The sequence below is a fragment of the Anabrus simplex genome, chromosome 1, assembly GCF_040414725.1.
Source record: "Anabrus simplex isolate iqAnaSimp1 chromosome 1, ASM4041472v1, whole genome shotgun sequence".
NCBI lineage: Eukaryota > Metazoa > Arthropoda > Insecta > Orthoptera > Tettigoniidae > Anabrus > Anabrus simplex.
The window spans coordinates 675,949,837-675,962,732 of record NC_090265.1 but is presented as its reverse complement, the minus strand read 5'-3'; the positions used below and the strand labels follow the sequence as shown (position 1 = coordinate 675,962,732).

At 39.6% G+C, this 12,896-nt stretch overlaps 1 protein-coding gene across 1 annotated transcript in view; it reads right to left on the bottom strand.

Annotated features, from left to right (window-relative positions):
• LOC136872044 (N-acetylneuraminate 9-O-acetyltransferase) overlaps positions 1-10,489 on the bottom strand; it is a 191,061-nt gene extending 180,572 nt beyond the window's left edge. The window contains exon 1 of the mRNA XM_067145876.2: positions 10,334-10,489. Within this exon, the coding sequence (XP_067001977.1) occupies positions 10,334-10,472 (139 nt within the window). The 5' untranslated portion in view covers positions 10,473-10,489. The remainder of the gene's footprint in view (positions 1-10,333) is intronic.
• Positions 10,490-12,896: the final 2,407 nt, after the last annotated feature.

Sequence of the window (12,896 nt, the reverse complement as noted above, 5' to 3'; positions counted from 1 at the left end):
TATAACCGGCTAGCGATGTATAGGCCTAATCGCGAACGTTGAAAGTCAAGGAACGAGTTTATTGCGCCACGGTATGGCCAACCGCCCTTGCGTTTTTCGTGCACATACCTCACAATTTCATCATCGACTTCTTTAAAGCGTCCTTGTTGTGGACCATTACAATACGATTATTCATCACGAAAATATTCCTGCTGTCTATAAACCTTAATTTTACTAAGCGTCAAGTACAATAGACGCGTTATGACTCTGCCACTGAGTAGCCATGGATTTTCTAAGTATTCGAAGGGTCGCATGATTTGATGCCATTCTGCAGATTTGAGAAACAAACACAATGTACGCTGTACAACCGGTAGCAATGTGTAGTAAAGAAGCGGTCGTCAATGAGTTCTGTGCGCGTGTGAAAACAAGCAGCGCGGTTACCGCGGTAGTTGCCAGAGGTATCCATTAGCTTACTGTTAGGCCGCGAATGCAACAACCCTTGAGTTTTCGCATGAGATTCTGAGAAAAAATAGGTCTTGGATTCGGAGAAATACGGTATCACTCCAGAAATCTCTGTGGGAAACACCTCAGCTTTCTTCTTCAGACAGCGTCACCTAACCTAACCGTATATGTAGCCTATCATGAAAACATATTTGAAACGCGTGTAGAGAAATAACCTCCTCGTGAAAAATTTACATGTAAATAGCCGTAACTAGACGCGAGAAGATATGAAATATCCTCTGAAATCAGTGATGCGCTCTGCCATGTCTTGAGGTGTATGACATTCTTACGTAATTTCTGTATATAACATTAAAATTAAGATATCGTGTATTCAGTGTTTATTTTTACGAGTTAACAACTGCTATCGGCCACGATATTTACGTATTTATTACGAAAACGTGTTATCCTCTTTCATTTCGAATTTTCTATAGAGAACAGCAGTCGATGGGTATTACTAATCAATTCCAACATCGCCTTTGAATGTCAACAAGAGAGCTCGCAAATGCACAAAGTGAGAAAACTGTACTGTACCGGTACCGAAGATGATCGATCGCATTTTGTTGCAAACGTTTCAGTTTTCTTATTCAAACAGCGTCACGTATCCTAACTTAACCGTACTATACGTATGATGAAAACACACTTCAAGCGCCGGTAGAGAAATTATACCTTTCTCGCTATAAATGTTCATAATAGCCTTTCCGTAATTTAACCAGACGCGACAAAATACAAACTAACATATGAAATCAATTAAGCACTCTGCCATATCTCGAGGTGTATCCCATTCTTACTTAATTGCAGTATTTAGCCTCAAAGTTAAGCGGTCGTTTAGTCAGCCTTAATTTTTAACGAGTTAACAACCGTTATCGGACACGTTATTCACGCATTTATTACGAAAATATGTTCTCTTTCATTTCGAATTTTCTTTACGGAACAGTTGTCGACGGATATTACTAATCGACACCGACATCGCCTTCGAATGTAGACGAGAGAAATCGCTAGTGCACATAGCGAGGAAACGATGCCGAATGTAATCGATCGCATGCAATATCATCGCTGGAGTGCATAAATATCGGTAACGAAAAAATCGCGCAGGCTTAATCGCTCGTAATAACGGATGCGCCAGTGATAGGGTTCTCACTGTAACCGAAGGACAATATACAGGTTAATATAGGAATTTTGAAGGGACAGAAAAAAACGTCGCTATAACGGAGTTCTCGTTATATGCCGTACTCGCTATAGCGGACTTCTACTGTATATCAATAAAGCACAAACATTTTTACAGAAAACAACTTCATAACCACTAAAAAGATTCTACTAATAAAATACAAAGAGACCTAAAAACCATAGAGTCAGAAAACAATAAAGCCCTCAATTACCTGGCCTTTACCATTATGCACAACTGCAACAACACTTTATCCTTTAATATATACAGGAAACCCACCCACACTATCAATACCATCCAACAAACTTCTGTGCACCCAGATATACGTAAGAAAGCAGCTTAATAGTATGGTACTCAGAGCATTATCTCACAAGAATTACAAAAATGTAATACTATTTACAATATTGCAGAACACAACGGTTTCAGTAGAACCTTCATCAGTAGAAACATCAATAGATATAAGAGCAGACCTAAGACTCTCCTAGAAAAGGATTCTGCTCCTAAAGAAAAGTTTTCCACATACATTTTTTAATAGCAGCAATGACCAAATTTCTAATATTTTTAAAAAACACATCAAAATAGCATTTAGAACCTCCCACACCCACTCCAAACTCATTTTCAATCCACACACTGTCAACAATAACAACATTAATAAAAGGTATTTGAACTCCGGAGTTTACAAATTAGAATGCCAATCCTGTAATTCCAGCTATGTAGGTCGGACAGGCTGTAATTTTGTCATGAGATACACCAAACTTCGCAACTCTTTCAAATATAATCGTTTTTCAGCTATGAGTGAACAACATAAAGCATACAGCTATGAATATACACTTCTATAATAGAAACAAACTCCGCCTCCATCTCTCCAACTAACTACCACTCTACCCTCCCCACCCCCCTTCCCCCTCAGCTCCGCCCATCCTCGCAAACACAGCGGAGCCAACAATAGACTCGATCGTACGAACGGGGACCGTTAACTTTGAGAAGGTTAGGCCAGTTCGAGAGGACAACCACCTTTTAAGTACCGTAAGTTTAACGTTTTCTTCACACCCATTTTACACTTTTTATTTATCAACCCTCCTTTCTCACACCACCTCGTTTTTTTCCATTACAGACTGGAACTTCACTGACGGTTTCGACTATGGTCACTTACAGTTTACCATGCACCTGTTACTTCTCTAACACAGCTTCTCAATTTTGTTGCTGCCCTCCCAACCATTTAATATAAGGCAAACACATCTAACCAACTTTGGAAATAATCTTCGAGAACAGGACCGCTAATTAAGAAGAAATTGAGAATGCTGCTATTCTAAAATTTTAAATTCATCAGCGTTTTTCCATCACTTATCACATACTGTATATTTCACCTGGCACGTTGTCTTCTCTCAAACTTGGTTTCTCAAGTTTTTCTGCTCCCCTCCTAGCCATTCGTGGGATGGTGTTTCTAAAAAGACAGACTGTTAGCCTGAATTTTCAGCACTAAGTATTTCATCCTGTTTTTGAATTGTTATCAAACTAAAAAAAAATTTAGTCTAAGAGGTCCGCAACCTCACTTTTAGCACTTATTGTTTTATTTCCGTCTGTTATCTTTTATTTTATTTTCTTCTTAGGTTTAGCACATTTTTTGGATTCAATATGTTTTATATTATATATTGTTATATTATATATTGTTATTGTTTTTATTTCCGTCTATCTCTTTTGTTTTTCATTTGTTCCTTCATTATGTTTTTAGCACATTTTTAGCTTGTATTATGTAGATTACTTTAACCCCCACTAATTTCACTGAAGATGGCTCAAACGAGTTGAAACATGTTTGAATTTTATTGCTCCATCTAATGATGGAATTATGTTTTGTATTGAATTAGAATATATTTAATTTTTTCCTTTGTAAAGTGAAAACCGTCAATACGGAATGATTCTAATATCTTGTAAAAAATTATACATTTGGAAATTATACAAAGCTCAGTTCCAGGAAGAAAATCAGAATAGAATACAACAAAACCTACCACGGGGAGAAACAACAACAGTAGAGGAAGAATCGACAGTTTTTAAAGATACATTTGTGAGAGGAGCTAAAGAACTCTGTGGGTTAACGGAATCAATCAAGAAGAAAAAAGAGGCACCTTGATGGAATGACAAAGTCAAAACAGCCTGTAAAGCAAGAAGCCAAGTAAAAAAGGTGCTAGATAAAGAAAAAAAAAAAAAAAACTATCCAAGACCAAGTAAGCCAGTAAGTTAATAAACTACAGGAACTTTACAGAACAAAGAAATTCATAGTTAAGAAGGTAGTAAGAGAAGAGGAGGAAAAAGCATGGAATGAGTTTATGGATATATTGGAATTAGACAGCAGAGGAAATAGAAAATTATTGTACAGGTTAGTCAAGAACAGGGGTGAACAAGAGGATATAAAGGCAATGGGAGCGAACAACGGAACCTTAGTGCAAGAGGAAAATGAAATCAGTAATGAATTTAAGACCAGTTTTGATATCTTGCCGGCCCCGCAGTGTAGGGGTAGCGCACCTGCCTCTTACCCGGAGGCCCCGGGTTCGATTCCTGGCCAGTCAGGGATTTTTACCTGGATCTGAGGGCTGGTTCGAGGTCCACTCAGCCTACGTGATTAGAATTGAGGAGCTATCTGACGGTAAGATAGCGGCCCCAGTCTAGAAAGCCAAGAATAATGGCCAAGAGGATTCGTCTTGCTGACCACACAACACTTCGTAATCTGCAGGCCTTCGGGCTGAGCAGCGGTCGCTTGGTAGGCCAAGGCCCTTTAAGGGCTGTAGTGCCATGGGGTTTGGTTTGGTTTTGATAATATCTCAAATGGAGTAGCGAGCACTACATCAGACAGTGAGGAACCCTGTAGTAGTAACAAGGAAAGTGGAAGCATACAACCCCCAATTACACGGCTGGAGATAGAAAAGGCCATGAAAAGGATGAGGAAAGGAAAAGCAGTGGATGAGTTAAGTACAGATATATTGCAAGCAGCAAGAACTCCAGCACTCCACTGGTTATATAGACTCCTTAACACAGTATGGCAGGAAAATACTATCCCAGAAGACTGGAAAAAGGGTATAATTGTAGCTCTTTTCAAGAAGGGGAGTTGACGGGAATGCATCAACTACCGTGGAATTACTCTGCTCTCTTATGGTCTAAAACTTCTGGAAAAAATCATACAGAGTAGATTAAGAGGAATTGTAGAACCTTTATTGGAAGAGGGGCAATATGGTTTTAGGCCTGGAAGAAAGACTACAGACCTTATCTTTGCTGTCAGGATGTTAATGGAAAAGCACTGGGAAAAAGGGAAACCACTTTTTCTACTAGTCCTAGACATCGAAAAGGCTTATGATAACGTACCAAGGGAGCATATCTGGAAATGCCTAAAAGAGATGAGAGTTCATGACAGTATATTGCAAAAGTGAAGATGCTGAATGATAAAACCAGAAGTTGTGTGCAAGTGGGTTGCAGGCTGTCCAAATGGTTTGGGCCGGGCTGAGTGGCTCAGACGGTTAAGACGCTGGCCTTCTGACCCCAACTTGGCAGATTCGATCCCGGCTCAGTCCGGTGGTATTTGAAGGTGCTCAAAACTCAGCCTTGTGTCGGTAGATTTACTGGCACGTAAAAGAACTCCTGCGGGACTAAATTCCGGCACCTCAGCGTCTCCAAAAACCGTAAAAGAGTAGTCAGTGGGACGTAAAACAAATAACATTATTAACATTATTAAATGGTTTGAAATGAAGAGAGGAGTACAGCAAGGCAGAGATTTGTCACCCTTTTTATTTTTTTATTTTTTTGCTAGTTGCTTTACGTCGCACCGACACAGATAGGTCTTATGGCGACGATGGAACAGGGAAGGACTAGGAGTGGGAAGGAAGCGGCGGTGGCTTTAATTAAGGTACAGCCCCAGCATTTGCCTGGTGTGAAAATAGGAAACCACGGAAAACCATTTTCAGGGCTGCCGATAGTGGGGTTCGAACCTACTATCTCCCGAATACTGGATACTGGCCGCACTTAAGCGACTTCAGCTATCGAGCTCGGTCCCTTTTTATTTTAATAATACCAATATAAATGGTCCATTATTGGACATTATAAATTTTCCAGCTAGCTCATTCTTGGTTGCCAGCGTTTCGCCCTCGTGTGCTAGGGTGGGCTCATCAGTTGGTACCTAGCACACCTACCAATACGCTGGCTAGTGCATACCGTGGAGGCCACTGAGTAGGCTAACTGGAGCCACCGGCAGTGCCAATGCACTAAGAGACTTTGTCTCATCACTAAAAATTGATGCCTGCTTGGCCATCAGATGATATAGATGTTGATTCCCATAGGGAATCTGAAATATTTGTCCTGAATGAGCAAATTTATAATACCAATATAAATGGTCCGTTATTGGACATTATAAATTTTCCAGCTAGCTCATTCTTGGTTGCCAGCGTTTCGCCCTCGTGTGCTAGGGTGGGCTCATCAGTTGGTACCTAGCACACCTACCAATACGCTGGCTAGTGCATACCGTGGAGGCCACTGCGTAGGCTAACTGGAGCCACCGGCAGTGCCAATGCACTAAGAGACTTTGTCTCATCACTAAAAACTGATGCCTGCTTGGCCATCAGATGATATAGATGTTGATTCCCATAGGGAATCTGAAATATTTGTCCTGAATGTCCAATAACGGACCATTTATATTGGTATTATAAATTTGCTCATTCAGGACAAATATTTCAGATTCCCTATGGGAATCAACATCTATATCATCTGATGGCCAAGCAGGCATCAATTTTTAGTGATGAGACAAAGTCTCTTAGTGCATTGGCACTGCCGGTGGCTCCAGTTAGCCTACGCAGTGGCCTCCACGGTATGCACTAGCCAGCGTATTGGTAGGTGTGCTAGGTACCAACTGATGAGCCCACCCTAGCACACAAGGGCGAAACGCTGGCAACCAAGAATGAGCTAGCTGGAAAATTTATAATGTCCAATAACGGACCATTTATATTGGTATTATAAATTTGCTCATTCAGGACAAATATTTCAGATTCCCTATGGGAATCAACATCTATATCACCCTTTTTATTTATCACTTTGATGGATGCCATAATAAAGGCTCTAAAAGGGAAGGAGCAGCAGGACATTCAAGCTTCCATCTTTGCAGAAAATGTGGTGATCTGGGGTGAAACTGAAAATGATGTAGAGTAAAAGCTGCAGAAATAGATTCAAGATTTTAAGAGGTATGATTTAAATATCAACAAGGCTAAGATGGTGATGAAGTTGCAGAAGGGAGATGACTAACCACAAATCAGAATAAATGACACCAAACTGGACAGTGTTCCAACATTTAAGTACTTGGGTAGTATAGTATCGAAAGACAACCATGCAAAGTATGAGGTGGACAGTCGAATTAGCAAGGCAACTCATTTTTATCAGCAAGTAAGACAACTGCTGTGGGAAAAACAAGTACCATTAAAAGCAAAGATGACATATAAATCATATTATACACCTATCCTCACATACAACTTGGAAAATACCACGTTAACAAGACACGACAACTCAAAACTCCAAGCTGCAGAAATGAAGTTCTTACGCACCATGATACAGAAGACCAGGAAAGACAAGTTCAGGAGTGAAAAAGTCTGAAAAGAGATGGGAATAGGAGATTCCCTACTACAGAGGATTCAGAAAGCAAGACTGAAGTGGTGTGGCCATGTAAGAAGGATGAGTGCAAGCAGGACTGCAAGAAGAGAATATGAAAGAGAAGTAAAAGGAAAGAGACCAGTGGGCGGACCCAGAGGAAAAGGGACAGATCTGGTGATGAAAGATGTTGAGGAGAGAGGGCATGATTGAGAGAATATTATGAGAGAACAGTGGTTCATAGATAAAGATGGAGGGGGCTCGTACACCACACCCGGGCAACTGGAGATGGTTAACGACGACGACGATGATGATGATGATGATGATGATTCATTTTATGAATTTATACGAAACATAGCCTCGGAAAACTAAATGGTCTGAAGAATAGAGTAAACTATACCAGCAACCGAAGTGAAAAATAAATTAATCTGGGAGCTCCAAATTTTAAGACAATGACAACAACAACATAAATTTGTGCCAAATATGGCTAGTATTTAGCCACATGTCCCTACTTCTCAAGTTCTTGCAGAGACACTGTATCTGTTGTGAGCAATAAGGATTAAACACTTGAAGAAAAGCAATAATCAATACATTGAGAACTCATTATACGATTGCACTTAGGTGCAGCAGCACCAGTATTTATCACAATAGGTACTGGACAGCAGGGCAAGCAGCTGGCACATTCATGGACCGAGACCAGTCATCATATGAGTCTCGCATTACCGTCAGAACAAGATGATTTTAGAGACAAATTTGTTGAGAGCTACAAATGCAAAAACAGTAAGTTCAGATTAAATCAGAAGGGAATGTATGTTGATCATTCATGGGCTAGTGACATTAGAGCAAGTGTATCTTAAAAGCTTTTCAGTCTATCAAATACACAAGTTCAGTATAAAATATTAGACTATGACATAGTCTACATGTAAAAAAAAAAAACTATTAAACAAGGAATAAAAATACACAGTATTAAAGTGAGGAAAGTGAAAAATACATTGCTCTAACTACGTAAACACATACAAAATAGCTAACATTTTCAAGGTCTAAAAGTTGCCTTTAGAATGAACACCACACTACGACATATCAGCAAATGCAACCTAAATAAAATAAAGACCCGTTCTCCAAGTCATATTCTTGGGTGTCTGGATAGAAATAAACAAATATTTCCAAATATTGAGTGTGACTTGATAAAATCTAATGATGTATATTTAAGAACGAAACATGTCGTTCTTTGTTTAATGGAGTGGTTTTTATTCCTTGTTTAATAGTGTGTTCTTTACAGGTATGTTATAGTGTAATATTTTATATTGAACTTTGTTCAACAGACTGGAAAGCTTTTAAATTATATTTAACTGAGTCGACGCTGGAAAGGATGGCTGCCTTCTTAACAAATTAGAGCAAATGGAACCAAAGATTACTATGGACTGGCAGACTGACTGAGTCGTCCTACGTATTTGATGACAGAGCCGGATGGCAGAACAGTGGATGTAAACGAGCAGTAGCTCCTGGTATGGCCAAGTGCAATCATATTTTAAACATGTAATACTGTAGGACATACCACAAGTGTAATTAATTTTATGTTCAACATACAGAGACAACAAGAATTTAAATATATATGACTTAGGGCATTTGTGTACCGTATATCCTATCATATCTTCCTGTAGATAGAGAGATCCTTTTTTTTTTTTTACAGTATAGGCTAAATACTGATTAGTACAAACATGTAGTTTTAGAATCACTAGATCCTTACTGACAAAAATTATAAACATTTAATTATTCATTTCAACTAAAAATCTTACAATTTTTTAACATACTGGAAAAAGTTTACAACTGAAACTATGAACATAACTGCCTCATAGAGAAATCTTCATGACACACATCCTATAAAAATACTCTCCACAGCCTGTATCATTACAGGAATACTGCGATGTTCTTGTGCTTATTTCTTCCCTTTTACAACATTAATCCATTGGTATTGCCCTTCTTCTAATAACAATGGGAGGGTTTCTCTATGGTAAGAATAAAATTAAACACCCTTGCCTTATTCCTTCATATTTTGAAGTGTCTGAAACCAATTATGCAACGTGTACTTGTTTGCATGGTGTGTATATCGACCTCTGCGTTAATAGTGTGTTGTAAACTGGCCTACATTTTTATAAAATTCTAATCAACTCCATTTCCTCCTTCAATCACCTAAGTTAAATGAAATTAATAAACCAGAACTAAAAATTGGAAAAGGTAAGACTATGATGGGTATGACAATAAGATAAATTATATTCCATTCTTATGTTAATCATTACAAAGGCCTACATGATATCAGGTTGCAAATCGTCCAAAGTATGCTAGTAAATACTTTTCACGCTTAATACTTTCTTGAGATCTTAAGACATTCAGTTTGAAATCATGGCAAAATCTGTCGGAATGTCCAAACGGATCTTAACTAATCTTTCAACAATTATGTTCAACTGTATAATATAAGAAACAAAATGAACAAATATATAACACTTCTGTAGTCAAAACCGATAAGAACAGGCATCTTCAAATAATCTATAAGAATTCTATGTAATAATACTCTCATGGGAAACATTATAAAATATAATGTAATATAGCACCACTGTGATCTAACAAAAAACATATTAGGCCGTCATTTCCTACTATAGGAGCTAAGAGTGTACAGGTTGTGTGCGATTAACACGAGCCTCTTTCATGGACTCGTAAGATCGTGCTATGATCTTAAGCTTGTGAAAATAATTAAGGAATCTTCGGCAAACATATGTCACATCGCCATTTACATACACTGTAACTATAATATTTACAGAAATCGGATAAGTGCGTGGGAATTGAGCTATGAATTGCCACAACAGGTGCATCAAACAAGAAGTAAACATTCGCTGTCACCGGCTTTAACATTCAGCATTTAATTAATTTTCACCAGCATTGGAACATATTACGAGATGATTTATATCTCAAATTAGTATAATGGTAGAGGAGTTCACATATTCTAATATATGTTCATTCAAAAGGAAAAACAAGAGTGCCTGTTTTGAGGTTAGGGATGAAAATATGATACCAAAGTACCGTATCTCAAGTGCAGCATTCCATGGTAAACAATAAAGCCGATGACTAATATAAGTGCTACAATTTTTGCATTCTTGGCGTTAATTTGCTGAATAATTTCTGCAGCGGATTTCCCTTTACTTGACGCCTCAGTCGACATATTTTTATTTGATCACTGCACTGCCCTCTAGTGATGGGTCGTTCATGAATGAACTGCCTTTCTTGAACGGCTCGCTCTCATTGTGACCTGATCGTTCGAATACGAGTCGACTCTTGCAAGAGATAGCTCCATCAAGACCGACTCCAATCCTCAGACCGTAATATTAAAAAAACATGGCGGCCGAGGTAGCCGGATTGCTGGCATTGGCTAACACGAAAATATCACGTATATATTATGTAAACGGCGGTAAATTAACATGATAAATGTAACACCATGGGGAAATCACTTTTAGGCGTATGAAAACGCTTCGCTAACATTCTACTAGAAAAGAGACCAACAAATTTCAATTCGTGAAATAACGCTTTTTCTTAGACTTCACTTCGCTGGATAGATGAAAAGACACGATAAAACTATTAAAATGATACTTCAAACATCATTTTGAATGTTTCAAAATACATTTCGTTCTTTCTTAATCTGCTTACCCTCCAGGGTTGGTTTCCCTCGGACTCAGCGAGGGATCCCGCCTCTACCGCCTCAAGGGCAGTGTCCTGGAGCGCGAGACATTGGGCCTTGGTGGGGGATGCGAATATTGGAAGGGATAGACAAGGAAGGGGGAAGGAAGTGGCCGTGGCTTTAAATTAGGTACTATCCCGGCATTTGCCTGGAGGAAAAATGGGAAACCACGGAAATCCACTTCCAGCCTGGCTGAGGGGGGAATCGAACCCACCTCTACTCAGTTGACTTCCCGAGGATGAGTGGACCCCGTTCCAGCCCTCGTACCACTTTTCAAATTTCGTGGCAGATCCGGGAATCGAACTCGGGCCTCCGGGGGTGGCAGCCAATCACACTAACCACTACACCACAGAGGCGGACTCAAAATAAATTAAGGTACGAAATTCCTCGATTTATTCGCTCTCATGAGAACTGTGAAACACAATTTGTTGCCTTAGTTTCGAAGTGTAGCGGGCGAGTTGGCCGTGCGGTGAAGGGCACGCGGCCGTGAGCTTGCATCCGGGATATAGAGGGTTCGAATCCCACTGTCGGCAGCCCTGAAGATGGATTTCCGTGGTTTCCCATTTTCACACCAGGCGAATGCTGGGGCTGTACCTTAATGCAACGGCCGCTTTGTTCCTACTCCTAGGCCTTTCCTATCCCATAGTTGCCATACGACCTATCTGTGTCGGTGCGACGTAAAGCAACTAGCAAAAAAAAATGTTTCAAAGTGATGGACAATTTCTTTTTTTTTTGCTAGGGGCTTTACGTTGCACCGACACAGATAGGTCTTATGGCGACGATGGGATAGGAAAGGCCTAGGAATTGGAAGGAAGCGGCCGTGGCCTTAATTAAGGTACAGCCCCAGCATTTCCCTGGTGTGAAATGGGAAACCACGGAAAACCATCTTCAGGGCTGCCGATAGTGGGATTCGAACCTACTATCCCCCGGATGCAAGCTCACAGCCGCGCGCCTCTACGCACACGGCCAACTCGCCCGGTGGACAATTTCTTAAATTCAGCACCCAACGAATAGGATATACACCCGAAATAATAATGTTATTGGTTTTACGTCCCACTAACTACATTTGTTACGGTTTTCGGAGACGTCGATGTGCCAAAACTTAGTCCTGCCGCAGTTATTTTAGATGCCAGTAAATCTATCGACACGAGGCTGACGTATTTGAGCACCTTTAAATACCACCAGACTGCCAGGATCGAATCTGCCATCTTGGGGTCAGAAGGCCAGCGCTTTAACTTAGCCCAAGTAACCTGAAATGATTATGTTAACCCAACGAATGGCCCTGGTAATGTTAAGATAATGTTGACATATGGCATAACAGCACTTCACACAATGATAGTAACCTTAGTAATGAAACGTTCAGACACTAAAGACATAATAGGTTTTTAGTCATTAAAGAACATGAGTGCAAGAACTCTATGATTAAACATTTATATTTAACCACATGCACGAGCTTCAATTCGGTGCAGTCTGCTTGATAACAGATAACCACAACATGAATCGGAAGGTTGTTGGCAGTGTAAAACTCTACGTTACAAACCCAGCTAATTCCTCTAAGTCACTATTTCTTCTGTGTAACAGTATACAGATTGCTACAACTGTCACACACGTTTTGTTATACTCCCAGATCCAGCCAAACATTTCCGCAGGCAAAGCACAGATTATTGTAATATAAACTTGCATCTAAATCACTCGACACTTTGAAGCATACAGGCACTGACGGAATAACACAATATCAATTATAATATAATTATATTGTTCGAGGAACACGAATAGTTTGGAAGTAGAGAAATGGCCCTAACCTCAGATTTATTCTCAAAATGATGTATGCACGCTACAGTTTTGTCATGGACTTCAAAATAATCACGATGTATATTCCTAATCCATTTCTATCTTATTGTTCTATTCCGT